Genomic DNA, 18,647 nt, shown 5'->3' with positions numbered 1-18,647 from the left:
GGTCTGATCACCGTCGCCTGCACTGTTGTTGTCGGTCTCAAGGCCGAGCTCGCCGCTCACCTCAGAGGTGTTGTTGGTCTTGGTGCCTACATCCTCGGCAGCATTGTCTCGTTCATCCTCTAGATGATGTGAAGCACATATCTCTCCTTTTTCCTTGTCTGAATGTAATTATACGCAATGCTTTTGTCTCGAAAGCATTTGGCAAAACCCACATAGTTTAGCACTATATATCTCCTTTACGATCATCATATCTCGGTTTCTGTCATACGACATGTTTTCCACGTGTGTGCGCGATTCTTCTCAGTTGTGATACTGGATCAGTGGAGTGGTGTTTATACCTTGTCTCTTATAACATGCAATATCCATCATCTCTCTGATTGTACATCTTTTCTTGCAGTGGACAAGTATTTCAGCTCATGTTGGCTACTTTTCTTAAATCTGCACAGCGACACGGCAGAAAGACGAGACGTTTGGAGAAAAAAGAGACAAAGATCGGCTGCTAATCAAGCATGATTGGTGAAGAAGAAGGATAAAGCAGAAAACCCAGGTCCAACATCTGGTGATGAGTTGAGGACGTGACATGATCAAAAAGATGAGGCAGCAAAAAGGAGAGAAAAAGCTTCTGACCAAAAACCTAGTCAACGAGCGAATGTTAAAAGAATATAGCAAGTTTACGTTGAACGTGCCGTCACTGTTGTTGACTCTTTTACGTCGTACGACAGTAAGGTAAAAGAAAAATAGCAGCAAAACAAACCGCGTACGTGTGAGGGCATTCTGAAAAAGAAGGCATGACTTCTTCTGATTCAAGTCGACCCGTCCACCTGCCAGACAAATTACTTGAAGACAATTTCAATTCAAGAAGTTTGGAGAAGAGATTGGCATGGCGAAAGAAACGAGATGGACGAAAAAAAAATCCCCAAACGCTCATCGGGATGATAAAGGTAAATAAGAAAGGTAGGCAAAACATTTTTGGTGTAAACCCCTCTCCACTAATGCAATCTTTGACGCTCTATTTTTTTTTGCCTCGATAGACAGCCTCTTTCTGTACTCATTCGAGATCCCGTGAAGCATAACTTTTTTGAGGCCGGTCAGACAGACAAAAGCAAGACGGACACATTGTTCTACGAGGTCTCCTCGATCTTGGTCTTCTCGAGGTCGGCGGTGACGGCATCGGTGGAGTTTCCGTTGGTCTTTTCGGCGTTATCGGTCTCGGCCTCGAGACGCTCAATCTCCTTCTTGGCCTTCTCGATGTTCTGGGAGAAAGATGTTAGTATCTGCATGCGTGGTGTTCATGGTCAAGAAGCAATTCTTACCTCCTTGGTCTGGCGGTCCTGGTCCTTTTGCCAGCTTTCGAGCTTGGACTTGATTTGCTCAACAACACCGGCGACGGCGGCTTGCGATGATGGGGGCTCGACGGAGATCTTTGCGAGTTGCTCGATGACGGCGTAGGAGAGGTTGAACTTGCCAGCAGGGGCTTCGGGGGCGGGAGAGGAGGTCTGGGCCTTGCGGTTCTTCTTGCCCTTCTTGCCACCGTTGCCGGCGAAGTAGTCCTCTTCGGCCTCACCCTTGCGGGGGAGAGCAGTGCCCTTGATGCCGGTGGCCTCGACGGTACGGCTGGCTTGAGCGGCGAACTTTCCAGGACCGGCGGCGGCCTTGGCTTCTTGCGACGAAGGGTCGAAGTAGCGGATCAGGGACTGGGCGGTCTGGATCTCGTCACCGTAGGCAGGGGCGCTGGCCTCCTCGAGCTTGGCCTCGGCGACCTGCTTGCGCTTGCCGGCCTCGTAGGCGTCACGCTCAGCCTTCTGGCGCTCTCTGCGAACACGGTATGCCTCCTTCTCGTACTCGGCATAGGCGCGCTTGGCCTGCCAGTACTTGTCCTTGATGTCCTTGAGACCGGTGTAGGCGACCTGCTGGGCCTCGTTTGCGCGGGTGCGCTCGTCGCGGAGCTGGTTCAAGTTCTTGAAGACCTCGTCCTGCTTGCCCTTGATCTCGTCGAGCTCGGTGGTGATCTTGGTGTACTCTTCGGAAAGAGCCTTGCTTGCCGGGTCGTCCATCGACTTCTTGATGTCGGCAATCTGAGCCTTGATGTCGTCAATCTGCTTCTGAGCCTGCTCGAAACCGGCGAAACCCTTCTTTTGCTTGTTCAAGGCGGTGATCTCGGCGAGGTTCTTCTTCTCGTCGACAATCTTCATGGTGCCAGTCTCGACCTGGGCTTGCAGACGGTTGATCTCGTTCTGGATGTCGTCGACGGAGCGGAAAGCGACACGGCTGCGAGCAGTCTTTTGCTCCTGGATGCGCGACTTGAGTTGCTCATCGAGACGCTGGATCTGGCCGAGTTGCTGGGCGCGACTCGACTTGCCCGACTTTTGTGCCTCGCGGATCTCGTTCAGTCGTGCGCGCAGCTCCTGCTGTCTCTTGGCCTCGGGTGACTCCTTGTTGTTGGGGCGCGAGTCGAGCTTGGCCTTGATGGCTCTCTACAATTTCACACGTCAATAACCATCAGAAGATGCTGAGAACAATGCTAGCACATACCTGTCTCTCGACAGCAGCATCGAGGGCCTTTTGAGCTTCGGCGAGGGACTTCTCGTAGTCGGCCTGGTCAGGTCTCTCGGGCTTGGAGAAGGCGGGCTTCTCGGCGCCAGCGTTGGAAGTGCTCATGGCAGCAGCGGACGGTGTTGCAAGGTCGGCCATTGTGATTGTACAGAAGGGGAATAAGAACTGCTGGGAAGGGGACGGAAAGGGAGAAAGAAGCCAGCGTTGCAATAACCTTTGCCAAAGCCACCCGTGCTCGAGTCTCGAAGACGGGTAATTTTTAGACTCATCTCGCTTTTGCGGAGAACTGCCCGTTCTTAGCCAATCACATCGTACCATGGTATTGTGACTTCCTCGACCTCGACACTTGCTCTCTCTTCCAACTCGCTCTCATATCATCAATGGTATATTGTCGGAGATGCTTCTGTCATCCGTCTTCCATCTCTTGCGTATGAGGATAGAACAGTGAGATTCTGGTGAGATCTTGCCAAGCTCTGATCCTCGCTTCGATCAGCCAAATGAATAACCTCGACTGCTTCGCGCCTGCCTTGTAAGCACGTGAGTCGAAAGAGGAGCATCTCCAAGCGCCGAGATCTGCGCACACTTACTCCCGTCTAAGTAAGACAACTTTGGAAAGGAAGCCTTGGAAGATGTGCGCATAAGTAGGCGTGCCTGTCGCGTATCAATGATTATCATTGATTCATTTTGGACGAACTTTGCCTTGCACTGCTTCATCTCGCAACAAGCACCCCCTTGAGACGATCCGCTGCAATGAAATATCCACGAAAAGATCCATTGTAGTTCAAAGAGATGGATTTATATCTTCGCTCGCTATGCTATGCCAAAAGTACTATGCGGTTTGTTTTATCTTTAAAAAAAAAGAGATTTATCCAGTTTTGACACCACCACCACACCAACATCTTCCTTCTCCTTCACGCTCAACCTGGACCACAACATCCATGTTTAATTGTTGGAAGTATTGTACCACTCTGTCTCTGACGTCTTCTGTATCTGCTGCTCTTGCGGCAAAGACGTGGATGACTCCTTGTATCTTCTTTTTCTTTTCTTCATGCTCGTGGTGATCGTGGTCATGGTCATGATCGTGATGATGATGGTCGTGTGCGTGATCGTGTCCATGATCATGATCATGTCCATCTCCAGCCTCATCCTCCACCCAAAATCTTGGCACTGCATACCCAGTAACACCTCTAAGACCACTAAGTTCCTGCAAAGCATTCTTCAATCCATACTCCAACTCATCGGGAATAACGAGAAGAAGCTTACCCCCCGAGTCGCGGACCAAAGGGACAGCAGCAAGGAAGATCAGAATGGCAATGACAATGGTGGCCAAAGGGTCCCAGAGATACCATGGTCTCCAGAGTGTAAGAACTGTGCTGAGGATAACGGCCAAGGAACCTCCTGCGTCTGCGGCGACGTGGAGGTAAATACCATGCATGTTTTCGTTGCCGTGACCATGGGAATGATCATGATCATGATCGTGGCCGTGGTGCGCGTGACCGAAAGCGAAGAGACCAACCATGTTGACCAAGAAGCCAAGAGTACTGACAACAAGCAGTTCCTCGACATGGCGCAATTCGGTGCCTTCCATAATTCCTTCGACAGCTTCCCAGATGAACTCAACACTGACCAACATGAGAAAAATGCCGTTTCCGAATCCGGCAAGTACATTCAATTTGCCCCAACCAAAGGGCATTTCAGGGCTAGTGGGCCATTTACTTGCGACTGCAGCACCAAGACCAATGACCAGAGCGAGACAATCGAAGAACATGTGGACTGTATCGCTGAGCAGACCAAGCGAGCCACTGACCCACCCGTAAAAGGCCTGTACAAGCATGAATCCAAAGTTGAGGCAGGTAAAGTAAGCAATGCGGCGAGAGTCGCGCTCACAAAGAACACTATGCAAAAGAGAGCCTGGTCGGCATCGCGCCAAGAGGAAAGATGTGAAGATGGATGTTTCGGCATGAGTGTGGTGTTGGTGGCCTTGATGGTGATTGCAGTGTGCATGAGAATGGGCGTGACCAGAATCGTGAGCATGGCTATGATCGTGAGAGTGGGCATGAGAGTGGGTAGTGTCGTATAGAACTCCAACATATGACAGGGCAGCGATAGCGCCATTGCAGAAAGTGCCAGGCCATGTGCTGGGTGAGAACAAAAAGGCAGATGCGGCGGCTAAAAGGCAACCCAGAGCTAGACCAGCTTTCTTGTGAGTGCGTAGGTGAGCTGGACGTGCGAACAAGATCAAGGCTGCGGTGATGGCCATGGAAAAAGTGGAGAAGGTAATTGAGAGGGGCGTGATCGAGGGTGCGACAGAGAAGATGATGGAGGCGCCGATGGTCAGTACAGAGAGAATGGCACCTGCGTACAAGGTGATCGAAGTGTCGGTAGAGGTTGCAATGAGAGGAGAGGTATGCGAGCCGTTTGCTGGTAGAGCAGGATTAAGTATGAAGACAGATGTGAGTAGAGCCATATAACCAGTAGCAAGATGGTAGGCATCTGCATAGACAGTCAGGCCAAAAACATCAGCCAGGATAGAAAGAGCCAGTGCAGCGAGCGTGAGTGGACGAGAGGTCAATGGGGCCGACTTGTTGTCTGAACAGGTCAAGCTCGAGGCGAGTGCGAGCAACAAGACCAAGCCGACTCTCAGACCGCCGATCTGAATGGCAGCATAGTATGGTAGAGCGACTCGCAAGGTGCTCGTCACCATGTTCAGCATGGATTGTGGAGTCAACAGACCAGGATGTGTCTTGGCGGCATTTGAGCTTTTTCGCTTGTCCAGGCCTCTTTCTGCAGCACGGATGTTTGCTAGTATTGCGATGAGGAGAAGGGTGCCAGACGTCAGGGTACAAGCCTGGAGTAGGCTCGAGGCGTGGTGTGCGGTTGTGTAGTCTATTATATCCTTGCCCTCCGGAACGGCTTGTTGCAGGCGGGCGTAGGCTGAGAGGGGAGGGAATTCGGTATTCGGAGTTGAGTATGCGGCAGACGCGAGTAGGTAGGGAAGAAGAAGGAGGAGTCCAGTCAATGCTTCGGGTAGCGAGAACCACGGACTGCGCATGTCAATCAGCAAGAGCATTGAGTAAGAGATGGACGAGACGAACCTTGAGACGACTTCCGAAGTCATGGGGACAGCATTGAGCGGCGCATGTGCATGACCGTGGTCGTGACTGTGTGTATGGCCGTGTGCGTGGCCTTGTGCGTGGCTGTGTGAATGGTTGTGAGAATGGCTTTTGGAGTGGGTAAGGGGATGGTCATGGGCGTGGTCGTGGGACTGCGCATGCGAGTGGCTGTGTGTGCTGTGCATACTGTGCGTGCTCTGGCTATGAGAGTGGCCTCGCACCGGCGTATGCTTGCCGTCGCCGTGGCTGTGCTCTAGAATGTGTTCAGGAAAGGCGGCTGACACTGGCGAGAGGGCGTAACCAGATCCCTGACGGAGGTGGCCCTTGAATGAAGGCTTCGCAGGTGTCCGTATCGGCGACTTTGGTCCTGCAAACGAATACGTCCTTGTGTGACCGCCCTGGCCCAGACCATTGGGGTTGAATGAGTCTGTGTCTTCAATGTCGAGTCCACTGTCGAATGCCTGTGCCGCTCTACTTTGGTCGTCGTCGAAGGGGCTGTCGTTCAGTGCCCATGATGGCGCATGGCCCATCGAGATAGGTCGGCTTGTTGCCATCTTGACCCTGCGCAGATCAAGGTGATACAATCTAACGTGGCTGAACCAAACAAAATATCGTGACTTTAGTCTTTCGTCATATCCATATCCGTTGTGTAATCAAAAGCTTCTTTGTGCAACAGCGTGCTGCTATGCTGACAGGTGAGCTGAATGGCAGTTTGTGAAAAAAAAAAAATACAAAGAATGAGGGAACGACTGCTCCTTGTTGCTTCCTTATCGATTCGCATGTCATGAACGTTGTCACTTTGGGCGTCCTCCACTTCGCTGCGCGGACGGTTCAGGGGCTGGTCTAAACTTTGTTTCGCATTCCAATCAGGCTTACCGTCCGCCGTCCGTCGTCCCGCCTCCAGATCTTCCGCTCATCGCTCCATCACTCACCGCCCTTGACACGCTGTCCGCTGGCCTTGGCAGAAACCCACATGAAACACAGCCACCTTCCAGCTTTCCATCTGACAGTGACGTCGACGGGTGACTTCGTGCCGTATTCGTGTGCCGTCTACCTCGTCCTCGAGTCGTGACCTTCTGCTTCCTCCATCCCTGTAGGATAGGCAGTCGAAACATGGACGTGCCATTGGTTGAGGATGGCGGACGCTCTGGTCGCTCTTGGCTCTCATTACTCTGGACTATTCTTTTGCCAATCGCTGTCACGTTATCTACTCTGGTGACCGCCTTCATTCTCACCTTACCTTCTCCCTACAAAGCAGAAGAGCAGGAAGGCATAAATGACAACTCTTTCTCCGAAGACGACAAGACCAACAAGGATTCTGGATATGCTTATTATGCCAAGAATCGTGGTGCCAACAGGTCTTTGAAGACTGATGCCTCGGTCACTGTTCTGGTTCTGGGTGATATCGGCAGAAGCCCTCGTATGCAATACCATGTTGCCAGTATTGCTGCCCACGGAGGTCGTGTGAGTCTAATCGGCTACCTCGAATCTGAACTCCTACCCGAGATCAGAAACAACCGCTATGTCACCATCGTCCCTCTGGCTCCTCCACCAGAGGCTCTTCGCAACACCAACAAGATGCTCTTCCCCATCATCGCCCCTCTCAAGGTTCTCTGGCAAATCGGAACAGTCTGGCATGCATGTGGCTACCGCACCAAGGCCACAAAATGGATGCTCGTCCAAAACCCCCCTTCAATCCCTACGCTTGCAATCGCTCAGGCAATGTGTTTCCTCCGTCACACGCGTCTAATCATCGATTGGCACAATTTCGGCTACACCATTCTCGCTCTTAAACTAGGAAACAAACACCCTCTCGTCAGAATCTCGGAAATGTACGAACGCTACGTAGCTCGTGCCGCAGACGCCCATTTCAGCGTAACCACCGCAATGGCTCGCGTGCTTGAACAGCGCTTCGGTGTAAAAGCAACACCTCTACATGACAGACCTGCCGCTCAATTCCAACCCCTCACGGCAGAACAGCGCAGTGAATTCCTGCATCGCTGTCCAGAGACGTCTCATTATGCCAAACATCTCGAACATGGAAGTTATAAGCTTTTGGTTAGCTCGACTTCTTGGACTGCGGATGAGGATTTCAGTATCTTGTTGGATGCTTTGGTGGCTTATTCGGCGACTGTATCCATGGCTGCTTCCTTTCCCAAAATCTTGGCTATCATTACTGGAAAAGGACCGCTGAAGCAATACTATCTTAACAAACTCGACACTCTGACAAAAGAGAAGAAACTGGGCAATGTCAAGGTGGTGACTGCATGGCTGAGCAATGAAGACTATGCCTCCCTTCTCGGCAGCGCGGATCTAGGCATCTCCCTCCACACATCCTCCTCAGGCGTCGATCTCCCCATGAAAGTCGTCGATATGTTCGGTGCCGGCCTCCCCGTCATCGGTTGGTCACGTTTCGAAGCTTGGAAAGAATTAGTGCAAGAAGGCGTGAACGGCTACGGCTTTTCCAGTGCTGATGGTTTGGAATCTCTGCTTGAAGAGCTGTTTGGCGGTAATGGAAAAGCACTGATGGGGATTAGAAGGGGGGCGTTGAAGGAGTGTGGAAGGAGATGGGCGGATGAATGGGGCCCTGTTGCTGGAAATTTACTTGAGCTGAACACCCAGGAGCGGGACATTGATGCCGTTGCTGGAGGAGAGTCGAGAGTGTTGTGATAGTTGAGCAATCCTGATGGTGGACATGTCTTTCGTGTCGATACTTTTGTATTGAAAGCTCCTCCATCTCCCATCATCTTCTCTCACTTATAAATCTAGTAAATGCAATTCACTTACACATCCGCTCTCTCGATATGCATTCTTTTCCACACCTTTTTCCATCTTCTTCTTCTTCGCATCGTATCCATTCCAATACACTAAGTCTATTTCTATTGCAGTGCTAGGTGGCCTTGCATTCTCACCTAAACATTTCCACCGTACCACAAAAAGTTGTAAAAAAACAAAAAAGAAAAGCAAAATAAAAACAGCAATCTCAGTATATGCATTAACCAAGGGGCCGTAATTAGAGCCAAAAACATCAAAAATTCTGTTCCAAGCCTTTCTTGAACAAAAACTCCCAAAAGACTCGGAAAATTCTCCCGCCATCCCTGGAGTCTTTTTGGGTGTTGTTAGCACTGGAATTTTACCGTCCAAGTCGGAACTTTTGGAAAACAGATCTCTCTTTTTCGAGAGAAAGAGAGAGACAAAAAGGTGCACAGAATGGGCGAGTATAGTATGCAACACCACGAAGGGGAAAAAAAAAGAAAAGAAGAGATAGCGCACGTCACACGATCTAAAACAATTGCACTGGTGGGAGGATGGCAAGGTGAAAGTGAGAGCACTCTATTGGAAAAATAACAAAGGCTAGAAAAGGCCTTCCGTGTCAGGGGATTCAAAAGCCCTTCGAATACAACGGAGGAAAAAAGTAGAGAAGAGCAGAGAATACGAAATAAGCGGTTTCATCTCGAAACCCGCAAAAGAGGACTTCAAAAAGTCCTCCAGAAAAATCATCCCCCACACTCCTTTGTACTGCTAAAATGCAATTTTAGCAAAAAGAAAACGCCGGCAATCCCCCTTGTGTGAGTTTCTTTAATCACTCTCATCTTCAAACGTCTCCTCTTCTTCCTCTTCCTCGCTGACTTCCTCTTCACTCTCCTCATCATCATCATCAAGAACATACTTCTTCTTTGCCACAACAGCAGCAGCACGTCTTGATGGTCTCGCTCCCGCAGGCTTGACACCCGGAGATGGAAGAACCGAGTCCTCATCCTCATCACTCAAGATGTCATTGGCCAAATCCTCGTCCTCATCTTCGCTATCAAGCGATGTCTTTTTGCGAATAGGGGCTTTAGGTGCTACTTTCGCGGCGGCTGCCTTGGATTGTTTAGCTGCGTATGCCTTCGCGGCTGGCGAGAGTGTCTTGATTGGCGCAACGGCAGGTTTTTTCGCCTTTGCAGCTGTAGATGCAGTAGGTTTGGTTGCCGTGGTCTTGGATATCGTCTTTAGAGGTGCAGGTTTACGGTGAGAGAGAAGAATACTGTCGTCATCCATGCTTGCATCTTCGTCGTCAAAGTTTGTGACTTGGGCAATGGGTTTGGCGGGTGTACCTTTGGCGAGTTCGGCCCAATCTGTGTCGTCGACAGGCTCTACACTTTCCTTCCTGGTCTGGGATGGTCTGATGCCATGACTTGCTCCGGGACGGTGCGCAGAATTGCTGAGGAGAGAACGACCGGGGGCGGCACTGGGGATCTCCTTGACCATCTTGCTGATGTCGCCGAGGTCGTCGTCAGACATTTCTTCATCAGAGTCGAGAGCGTATTTGACTGGTTTCTTTGCGGCGGCACGGCCATTGCGGGAAGTAGTGGCGGGTTGTGCGACTGGCTTCATCTTCTCGGCGTCAAACATGTCGACATCCGACTCTCCCGAGTCTGATTCGATGACAGGCTTTCTTCTGGGTGCGGGCTTTGCAGCAGGCTTTGCGGTAGCCTTGATGACTGGTTTGACATCTTCCTCATCGTCAGTGTCTAGAGAAGTCTTCTTTCTAACAGGTGCCTTGGTCACAGGCTTGCTGGGAATCATCTCGATATCATCGTCAGACTCAGAATCTGAGAGCTTGACCTTTCTCTTCACTAGAGGCTTGGTGATGTCTGAGGGTGCGATGAGTCCCGCCTTGACTGCCGGAGGAGCTGCAACAGGTTGCTGCTCGATACCATCAACAACGGGGAAGACACCAGCAGGCTTGCTGGCAGTGGGCTTGAGGAAGTTGTCCAACGAACCTAAACCTGCAGCGCCCTTCGAGACCTTTGATCTGGGCGCCGGAGCGGTCCTGGAAGCAGTGGACGTCTTTGCGGTAGTCTTCGGCTTCTTAAAGTCATAGTCGTCGTCATCGTCACTATCCTCCGACTTGCGCTTCTTGCTCTTGGATGCAGCACCACCGAGCTTGTATGATGTGCGACGACCTTTGCTCTTCGACTTCTTCGCGCGTGTCTCCTCAACTTCCAGCTGAGTGTGCCACTCCTCGAGTAGTTCGTCCAAATCTCTGGTCCAGAGGTCCTTGGGTGAGAGCTTGATAAGTGCATCAACTTCGGCCTCCTTGTCACCGATCTGCTTGAGAAGCTTCTCAACACGCTCCTGGGTCAAGGACCAAATGGCCATGCCGAGGAGGTAGTCAAAATCATTGGCGCCAGGTGCAGCGTCATCAGAATCGTCCTCTTCCTCAACGACTTCCTCGAGCTCACCCTGCTTCTTGGCATCGGCGAGCTTGGGAATAGGCTTGAAGTTGAGCTTGTGAAGCTCTGCAACAAGAACAGACTTCTTCTTCTTGGAAACGACCAGCTTGCCATCAATAATCATCTGGACAAAGCGTGACTGGTTGCTCAACTTGTCAAGCTCTCTCTGCATCTCATTGAGAAGGTACTGCTTTCTCTTCTCATAGAATGCAAGACGGATGTGGTAGAATTCTTCCATGATGTCAAGGGGCGTTTCGTACTTGTGGATACGACCTTGACCATCGAAAGCAACCAAGTTGGTGGTGGCCATTGTTCTGCTCAGCTTGAATTGTTCTTCCAGGCCTTTGTCAAGTGCAACCTTCATGCCCTTGTCGTCAAGAGTGATGATGAAATGAACCTTTTCAGGTGTGTTGTACTCGCTGTAATCCTTGATGAACGATGGCGTCTTCTCAGCCTTGATGACTTCTTCGAGATGTGCCTTGAAGTCTTGAGTCCAGAAGCGCACGGGCAACTCAGTAACTTCAACTGTGTTGTCATCGTTGTGCGTAATCGTACCAGTGAATCTGAAGCGACCATTGCCGATATCCTCTGTCTCTCCTTTCCAGCCACGGAACCAAGGCTTCATGGTCTTCATGTCGGCTTTTGAGCTTCCTGCCATTCTGAGTCTAATATTCTCAATGACATCTGCTGGGTTGTAATTGGGAATGGAAGTCGACCAACCAGTACCGATACCGTCAGCACCGTTGATGAGGATCATCGGCACGACAGGAACATAGGTCTCGGGTTCGATGGTCTTGCCGTCATCAGTATTGTAGGTCAAAAGAGGCTCGTCATGTGCGTTGAAAATACGACGGGCGAAGGGAGACATGCGAGTATAAATGTAACGAGCGCTGGCTGCGTCACTGCCACCTTGAAGACGGGAACCGAAGTTACCACTTGGCTCAAGGACGTTGATGTTGTTGGACCCGACGAAAGTCTGAGCAAGACCAATGATAGTCTGCTGCAGAGATGTTTCACCGTAGGAGTATGCGGTCAGTCCAGAGACTAGACCAGCAAGCTCAACGACCTTGATATCCTTCTTCAGATTTCTTCTGAGAGCAGTGTATAGAATTTTGCGCTGGCCAGGCTTGAAACCATCAACCAGGGAGGGAATCGAACGGAAGTTGTCAGCCATACTGAACAAGATGAGCTCCTTGTTGATGAAGTCGTCGTAGCTAATTTTCTCCTTGCCAGACATGTCGAGGTAAGTACCAGGGACGAAGTTTTGAAGCCACATCTTGCGCTCATCGGCCTTCTTCTTGCTGAAAGCGAGATCGACCAGGTCCTTCTCATGATCCTGCATGGTGTGGAACGTCTTGAGATGCTTGTCTAGGTCGCTGAAGTAAATCTCGGCATCTCTTGTATCGGAAGTACCCAGACCCTTGTAGTATTTGTGCTCCCAACCCTTGTCATGGCCAGCCTGTTGTCTCCAAGCCTCGTATTCAGGCATTGTGAAGAAGTCGCGCTTGACCTTAGGGAATTTAGGGTCACCCTTCCAGACCTTGACGATGGGCGTTATGAACTCGAGTAAGAAACCATCAATCTTGAGCAAGCTGGGAAACTGGACTTGCAAGAAGTTGATCAGAAGACCCTTGATATGACTGCCATCATGATCTTGATCGGTCATGATCATCAAGTGGCCATAACGAAGACCCTTGGTCTCGGTATATTCCTTCTTGTGTTGTAGTCCCATAAACTGCTTGATATTCTGAATTTCTGCGTTTTTGGAAATCTGGTCGATGGATGCGTCGCGGACGTTCAACATCTTACCACGTAGAGGGAAGACACCAAAGTAATCCTGGTTGACTACAGCGCGACCTGCAAGCGCAAGCATAGCAGCAGAGTCACCTTCCGTCAAGATGAGAGTACACTTATAACCCTCCTTTGTGCCGGCCTTGTTGGCATCTGTAAGCTTGGTGTTACTCATGCGTGTGCGACGATTACCGTCTGACTTCTTCAAGACCTGGTCGGCCTTTTGCTGGGCAAAGTGCATGATGTTGTTGACGGCTTCGGTCTTCGCAATATCCTTCAAGAACTTGTCACCGAGAGTGCACTTGCTTCCGAACTGGGAAGCTTTCGTTGTGAGTTGTTCCTTGGTCTGCGAGTTGAATGCCGGGTTGACGATCAAGCAGTTGACGAACAGGAAGATATGGTTACGGATTTGAGCAGGCTTGAGTGCCACACCACCCTTGTTCTTCTTCTTGACAATTTCCAGCAGCTTGTTGATGATTTGGTCAGCGATGTAGTTGACGTGTGTACCTCCTGAGGTAGTGGCGATCGAGTTGACGAAAGAAACTTGTTGGAAGGAGCCGTCGGAAACAGCGAAACCGATCTCCCAGCGCTCGTTAGGGTTGTCTGTCAGAATGACCTGAGTCTCAACGCCCTCGTTGATCAAGCTCTCGGTCTTGATGGCCTTTGTGTACATCTCCATGTACTGCTTGAACTTTGTGATCTTGATGCGGGTGTCGTTCAGCCAGACCTTGACACCAGGACATGTACCAGCCATGTCATAAACACGGCGCTTGGCGAGAGCTTCGAAGTCGTCATCCATATTGTCCATGTTGAACTTCGAAAAGTCGGGATAGAAGGTGATTCTGGTGTAGTCGTCGCTCTTGACCGAGGTAATCTTTGCCTTGTCCTTCCTAGTCATGTTGTCGTGCCATGTCTGAGTATACTTCTTTCCTTGCTTGGAGTCGACTGTCTCGAGGATGAACTTTGTGCTGAAGACGTTACAAAGCTTTGCACCGTAACCGTTTCTTCCACCAGTGACTTTTTGCTCATCGTCGTCGTAGTTGGAGGATGTCAAGAGGTGACCGAAGATCATCTCAGGAATGTAGATGCCTTCCTTCTCGTGCATCTCGACTGGAATACCGCGACCGTTGTTGCGCACTGAGATCTCGCCCTTCTCGCGATCGATCCAGACTTTGATTTCGTTCATGTTCTTGTCGCGTTGCTTGTTGTCGGCGGCGTTGACCAGAATTTCGTCGAAGATCTTGTACAGACCAGGTACGTAGCTGATTTCGCGGCTCTCGATGGCTTCGTTCTCAGAGTTGTAGACCCACATCTGCTTCTCGAGGCGTTCGACAGAGCCGATGTATGTGTCGGGACGCTTGATGATGTGCTCGAGCTGGGTGAGCTTCTGATACTGTGATGTGGCGCTGCCCTTCTTGGGCTTGGGTTGAACCATCTTCTCGTCAGATGCGCCGTCCATGTCTGGAGCGCCTTCTGCTGTGAAACTTTCGTTGTCGATTTCTTGCAAAGGTTTGGCGGCCTTCTTTGCTGGAGCCTTCTTTGGAGCGGCCTTCTTGGGAGGAGTGTCTGCGAGCAGGCTGTCGTCGTCGTCGTTTGCGATGTGAATGTCAGCGTCCGAGTTCTCGTCGTCGCTTAGTGGTGTCGGCGGCTTCTTCGTGCTTGTTTTGGTCGTCTTTGTCGTCTTGAGAGTGGTTTGTTTCTTGGGAGCTGCCTTGGCCTTGGGTGCAGCTGGTGCCTTTTTTGCGGGAGCCTTCTTCTGAAGTTGATGTAAGAGAGTGAAAGCTAGAGGGAGGAAGGAAGGAAGAAAGGAAGGAAGGAAGAAAGAAAGTAAGGAAGGAACGATACTTACAGCAGGAGCCTTCTTCGGCATCTCAAAGTCGCTGCTGGCACTCATGGCGAAGTCGGACTCTGCCATTGAGTCGTCCATTGTTGCGCCGCCTACTGTGGCTGAATAGTATTACAGTATTCAATCAACAATCATCCATGTATGAGATGACAAGTAGTCCTTCACTGTTGTTAGTCGTCGCAGGGTCGCTAGGTGTACAGGTTGTCGTTAGTATGCAAAGAAAGGCTCGAAGGGGCAATCACAAGAATTGCATGCTGTAGCTAAACTGTTTTGTTTACTCCACACCAAAACATCGAAGCGCAGCAAATCGCGGCAGCCTTGGCATGGAACTTCACGACCATTACACGAAAAGTCGCGTCATCACCATCCATTCGAAACAGACAAGCATTACATCAGGATGATCAATCTGGTATAGAGCATGAGACTCAACGCTATCCATGTCCATTGCGTGCCAGGTCCATATCTAAGCATTTTCATGTTTATATAGGCCAGCAGATTCATGACTGTCACATGCTTCCGCACGCCTTCAGATCATATAACGTAAGTACCTGGCAAGGGTCTAGCCTTACACCATGATTTCTCCAGCTCTTGCATCTCTGGTGATTCTTCGATTCGTAGTGATGGATCGCAAGCTATAATTGAGCTGTTTTCGAGCCAAGTCGGGACCCCGATCAGCTTGGTCGTGATGTTCGTGAAAGTAGACTCACTCAGGCTTGAGCAGAGGTGTATGGCCAACCTGATGTCGAACAAGCCAGTCTGAAACCGGAGAGAAAAGTACATCTCAGTCGATGGATCTGGCGGAGTGGTAGGCCCTATGCTGGGCGAGCGGCTGAAAGGACAACCATCCCGCTGTAGCGCTGTAGTTGCTTGCTCAGAGTATACCCTCCTCAGCAAATAACACCGTCATTCTCCACCTCAACCTTAACCTCTTCCTCCTGGCCACCCTTATTCTTCCTCCTCTTCTCATTCCTCCGCCTCCTCTTCTCCTCCCTAATCTTCTCCTCCTCCTCCTTCGCAACTTCCAACCTCGTCCCCAAATCCACAGTCTCCCTGGCAGTTTCCTCCTCCCTCTTCCTCTTCAACCATGCCAGCCTCTCCACAACATCCGTCAACGTCGCCCTCTTGACCTCTCCTGTCTGCCCCGTCGCATATAGATGCTGTTTACTATTCAGATGCTCCACAAACTGCAAATTATCCTTAAACGTCAAATCACAACTCTCACACCAAAACCCCGCTCCCTTGCCCCTTTTCCCAACCGCTGAGCCCGCAGGAACCAGCATAGTCTTACCAATCTGCGCAGAGACATCAAGTCGACTGCGACGGGCTTCTGTGTCTCTGGCATCTGGAGGTGTGGAGGCCCGACGGTGGTATTTTTTGCCGGCGGCGGCGGCTTCGTATTTGGCTTTGCCTTCTTCTTTGAGGCGGGCGTCGCGGTCGGCGGCTTTTTGGGCGTATTCTTCGCGGTCCCAGGTTTTGCGGAACGATGTGTCGCTGGCTGGGGCGTTGCCGTAGGCGCCTTTGCGGTCGGCCATTGTGTGTGTGATTATTGAGTACGTATGTGTGATGATAGTAAGTTAAGGCGTTTGGATAGGGCGAAGATAGTGCAGGTGTGCGAAGATTGGTATTGTGTGTAGATTTTGTGGTTGATGGTTTGGAGGTGACGAAGTTGCGGCTGAGGCTCTTGAAAGTGTTCGAGAAGGTGTGGGGAAGCTCATGAGCAGGGTCTCCCAGTTTATTCCCTCGAAATTGGTCAGATGCCGTTCATGTTGCAAAAACTCGAACGGCTCGAGGGAAAAATTATGATTATACTACACTCTCGAATATCTAGATACGCACATGACAAGCTCACGCTCAGATGCAGTCCACACCGTAGTGATCAGGCCTGTTTGAGGAAGGGGTGTTTAAATTATCTTTGGACAGAAACCCTGGTTTTACAGTCACATCTACTAGCTCAGGCAAATCCCTTTGGTCTTGTCATGGGGGGAAAATCATGATCAATGTTCAAAGTAATGAGCTACCTAACTCCTTCGATTTGCCAAATCTCGAAGATGACTTTTGGTGAGGTTTCAGCTTGATATCAGCTTGAAGGAGCTCCTAGTCTCTGCGAGATTCATCATTGTAAAGCTTGTTCTCCATCGCCGTTAGCACAACATCAGACATAAGAACCTCCTAGCCCTTGCGCCAAAACCATTCTTCTGTCGACTGGTTTCTTTGTGCCATCAATGCAGCAGCTTCCGCTTGAGACTGCTAGTATCTGTCATACCCACCTCTTCCACGGCCTCCGCCGTTTCCGCCTCTTCCTCCCCGGCCACGATATCCACCGCCATTGCCTCCGTTGTGACCGCCGCTATTGTAGCCATTGCCTCCATAGCCGCCTCCGTTGTTGTAGTTGCCGCCGTTATTGTTATAGCCTCCGCCGTAGCCACCTTGTTGATGTTGAGGAGGAGGGCCAGCCATACCAGGCATCCAGCCAGGAGGAGGAGGTGGGGGTAGACCGCCGCCACCGTTTCTGCCAAAGTGTTGTGCTGCCTGTGCGGCGAGACCTGGTGGCAAGTTTTGGAAGCCACCGGGAGGGGGAGGTGCGCCGTAGCCACCGCCCCCATTTCCACGGCCATATCCATCGTTGCGAGGGCCATTGTTGTAGCCGCCGCCGCCGCCACCACCGCCTCTTCCACCTCTGTATCCGCCATTGTTTCCCCCATATCCATTGTTGTTATTGTTGTATCCGCCATTGCCTCCGCTTCCGCCAGCATTGTAGTCGATGCGGCCACGACCTCCTTGATCGTAGAGCGGTGCACCACCGAACTGTCTGCCTGAGTTACGCGACTTCTGCCTTGTCGCTTCGATGTCGCTGTAATCAAGGACCTGATTGGGAGGTATTAATCCGGGCAACAACATACTCTTGTGAACGGTGTTAGTAGGAGGCATGACGTAGTGAACAGTGATACTCTGGTCATCGTCAACATCTCGGAAAGGTGTTGCGCCAGGGAGAGGGAACGATAAGGAGGATGAAGGAAGGTATTCTTCGTTCTTCTCTACCTTACCAGCCAGACCCTCGGAAACTTGAGGGTTGAGGCTGAACTCTGCATTGTTGGCTTTCTTGGAGTAGAAGTTCGTAGCCACGTCCTCATACAGAGGATGCTTTGTGCTGAAGAGCAAGGCGTCATGACCGAAGGCGTTACGTAACTTCTCATCTTCTGTTAGAAGAGGGTACTTTGTAGCCATGGCATCTAGCAAGCGCTTTGCGTCGATGAAAGGCAACAAGGCAATTCCCTGCCAGGCAAACTTCTTGCCGTTGAGATCTACCACAAAGTCTTCGGGATAAAAGTCCTTGATGTCGGATTCCTCTTCCGTCATAAGAGGATGGAAGACTTCAGGGAGAACATGGTTACTGCGAGCGGGCATTACACCCATGAGTTGTTCGTACGGTCTGAAAGGCTTTCCCTTCTTGAAGTCGAGTTTCATGTCCTTGAGATCAACGAAGTCGGCGGCGAAGGGGGCGTAGTGGTGAGGGTAGTACCAGGTCCAGCTGGCACATCCCTGGAAGTAGTAGAGCAAGACCCAGGCCAGACCCTCAACGTAATCGCGACCGACTTGGTGACGGAAGTCAATATCGCCTGCCGGAACATGGAACTTCTGTTCATAATAACGGTCGGCGTAACCAGGCTCCCAGAGCATGACGGTGTCCTCGGCAGGTGCATCAGGATCCTTAGCAGGACCTTTTGTAGCCGGATCCGGAGAGTTACGGCCAGGGGTACCAGCGTCGTTGTCTTCGTCTTCAACCTTGCGCTTGCCGAGGACAGAAGCAGGGGATGTCTCTGCTGACGCGTTTACAGTGCTCATCAGTTGATCGACAGCATCCTTTTGTGATTCGGCAGGGGCTCCATTCTTCTGTGCCAATAGCTTTTCCTTCAGTACAGCTGCAGCACTCTTGTTGGCGACATTGGCCTTGTCAACGACCATATCATGGGTCATGTAACGAGGATCCGACTTCGACTGAGCAGTTCCGGGAGCGAAGGTAGGCAGAGCGTTGATATCGGGTACCATCTCGCCACGCTTGCGGCTGCCCATAAATTGACCGGCGGGTGTGACCGGGGCGTCTCCACCCTGGGGACCACCAGATCT

The 18,647-nt window shown here is 51.0% G+C and overlaps 5 protein-coding genes across 5 annotated transcripts; 1 reads left to right on the top strand and 4 right to left on the bottom strand.

Annotated features, from left to right (window-relative positions):
- Nucleotides 1-1,121: 1,121 nt before the first annotated feature.
- Nucleotides 1,122-2,691, bottom strand: AUEXF2481DRAFT_1450 (uncharacterized protein; the record flags this gene model as incomplete). Its single annotated transcript, XM_013492510.1, has 3 exons — nucleotides 1,122-1,253; nucleotides 1,314-2,474; nucleotides 2,533-2,691. The coding sequence occupies 3 exons, from the start codon at nucleotides 2,689-2,691 to the stop codon at nucleotides 1,122-1,124; spliced, it is 1,452 nt and encodes a 483-aa protein (XP_013347964.1).
- A 638-nt stretch (nucleotides 2,692-3,329) lies between these two features.
- Nucleotides 3,330-6,395, bottom strand: AUEXF2481DRAFT_104859 (uncharacterized protein). The gene is made up of 2 exons (XM_013493057.1): nucleotides 5,649-6,395; nucleotides 3,330-5,597 (listed from the first exon to the last, which is right to left on the bottom strand). Exons 1-2 carry the CDS (start codon nucleotides 6,218-6,220, stop codon nucleotides 3,419-3,421), a joined length of 2,751 nt encoding a protein of 916 aa, XP_013348511.1. The 5' UTR covers nucleotides 6,221-6,395; the 3' UTR covers nucleotides 3,330-3,418.
- A 203-nt stretch (nucleotides 6,396-6,598) lies between these two features.
- AUEXF2481DRAFT_35914 (glycosyltransferase family 33 protein) lies at nucleotides 6,599-8,483 on the top strand. The gene has a single exon (XM_013492766.1). It carries the CDS (start codon nucleotides 6,780-6,782, stop codon nucleotides 8,334-8,336), a length of 1,557 nt encoding a protein of 518 aa, XP_013348220.1. The 5' UTR covers nucleotides 6,599-6,779; the 3' UTR covers nucleotides 8,337-8,483.
- A 493-nt stretch (nucleotides 8,484-8,976) lies between these two features.
- AUEXF2481DRAFT_72303 (uncharacterized protein) lies at nucleotides 8,977-14,746 on the bottom strand. The gene is made up of 2 exons (XM_013492840.1): nucleotides 14,526-14,746; nucleotides 8,977-14,432 (listed from the first exon to the last, which is right to left on the bottom strand). The coding sequence occupies exons 1-2, from the start codon at nucleotides 14,601-14,603 to the stop codon at nucleotides 9,246-9,248; spliced, it is 5,265 nt and encodes a 1,754-aa protein (XP_013348294.1). The 5' UTR covers nucleotides 14,604-14,746; the 3' UTR covers nucleotides 8,977-9,245.
- A 427-nt stretch (nucleotides 14,747-15,173) lies between these two features.
- Nucleotides 15,174-16,224, bottom strand: AUEXF2481DRAFT_207273 (uncharacterized protein). Its single transcript, XM_013493056.1, has one exon. The coding sequence runs from the start codon at nucleotides 16,052-16,054 to the stop codon at nucleotides 15,410-15,412; it is 645 nt and encodes a 214-aa protein (XP_013348510.1). The 5' UTR covers nucleotides 16,055-16,224; the 3' UTR covers nucleotides 15,174-15,409.
- Nucleotides 16,225-18,647: the final 2,423 nt, after the last annotated feature.

Source organism: Aureobasidium subglaciale, assembly GCF_000721755.1.
Source record: "Aureobasidium subglaciale EXF-2481 unplaced genomic scaffold scaffold_1, whole genome shotgun sequence".
Lineage (NCBI taxonomy): Eukaryota > Fungi > Ascomycota > Dothideomycetes > Dothideales > Saccotheciaceae > Aureobasidium > Aureobasidium subglaciale.
Note: the sequence above shows the minus strand (reverse complement) of the source record. Positions and strands in the feature narration are given on the sequence as shown.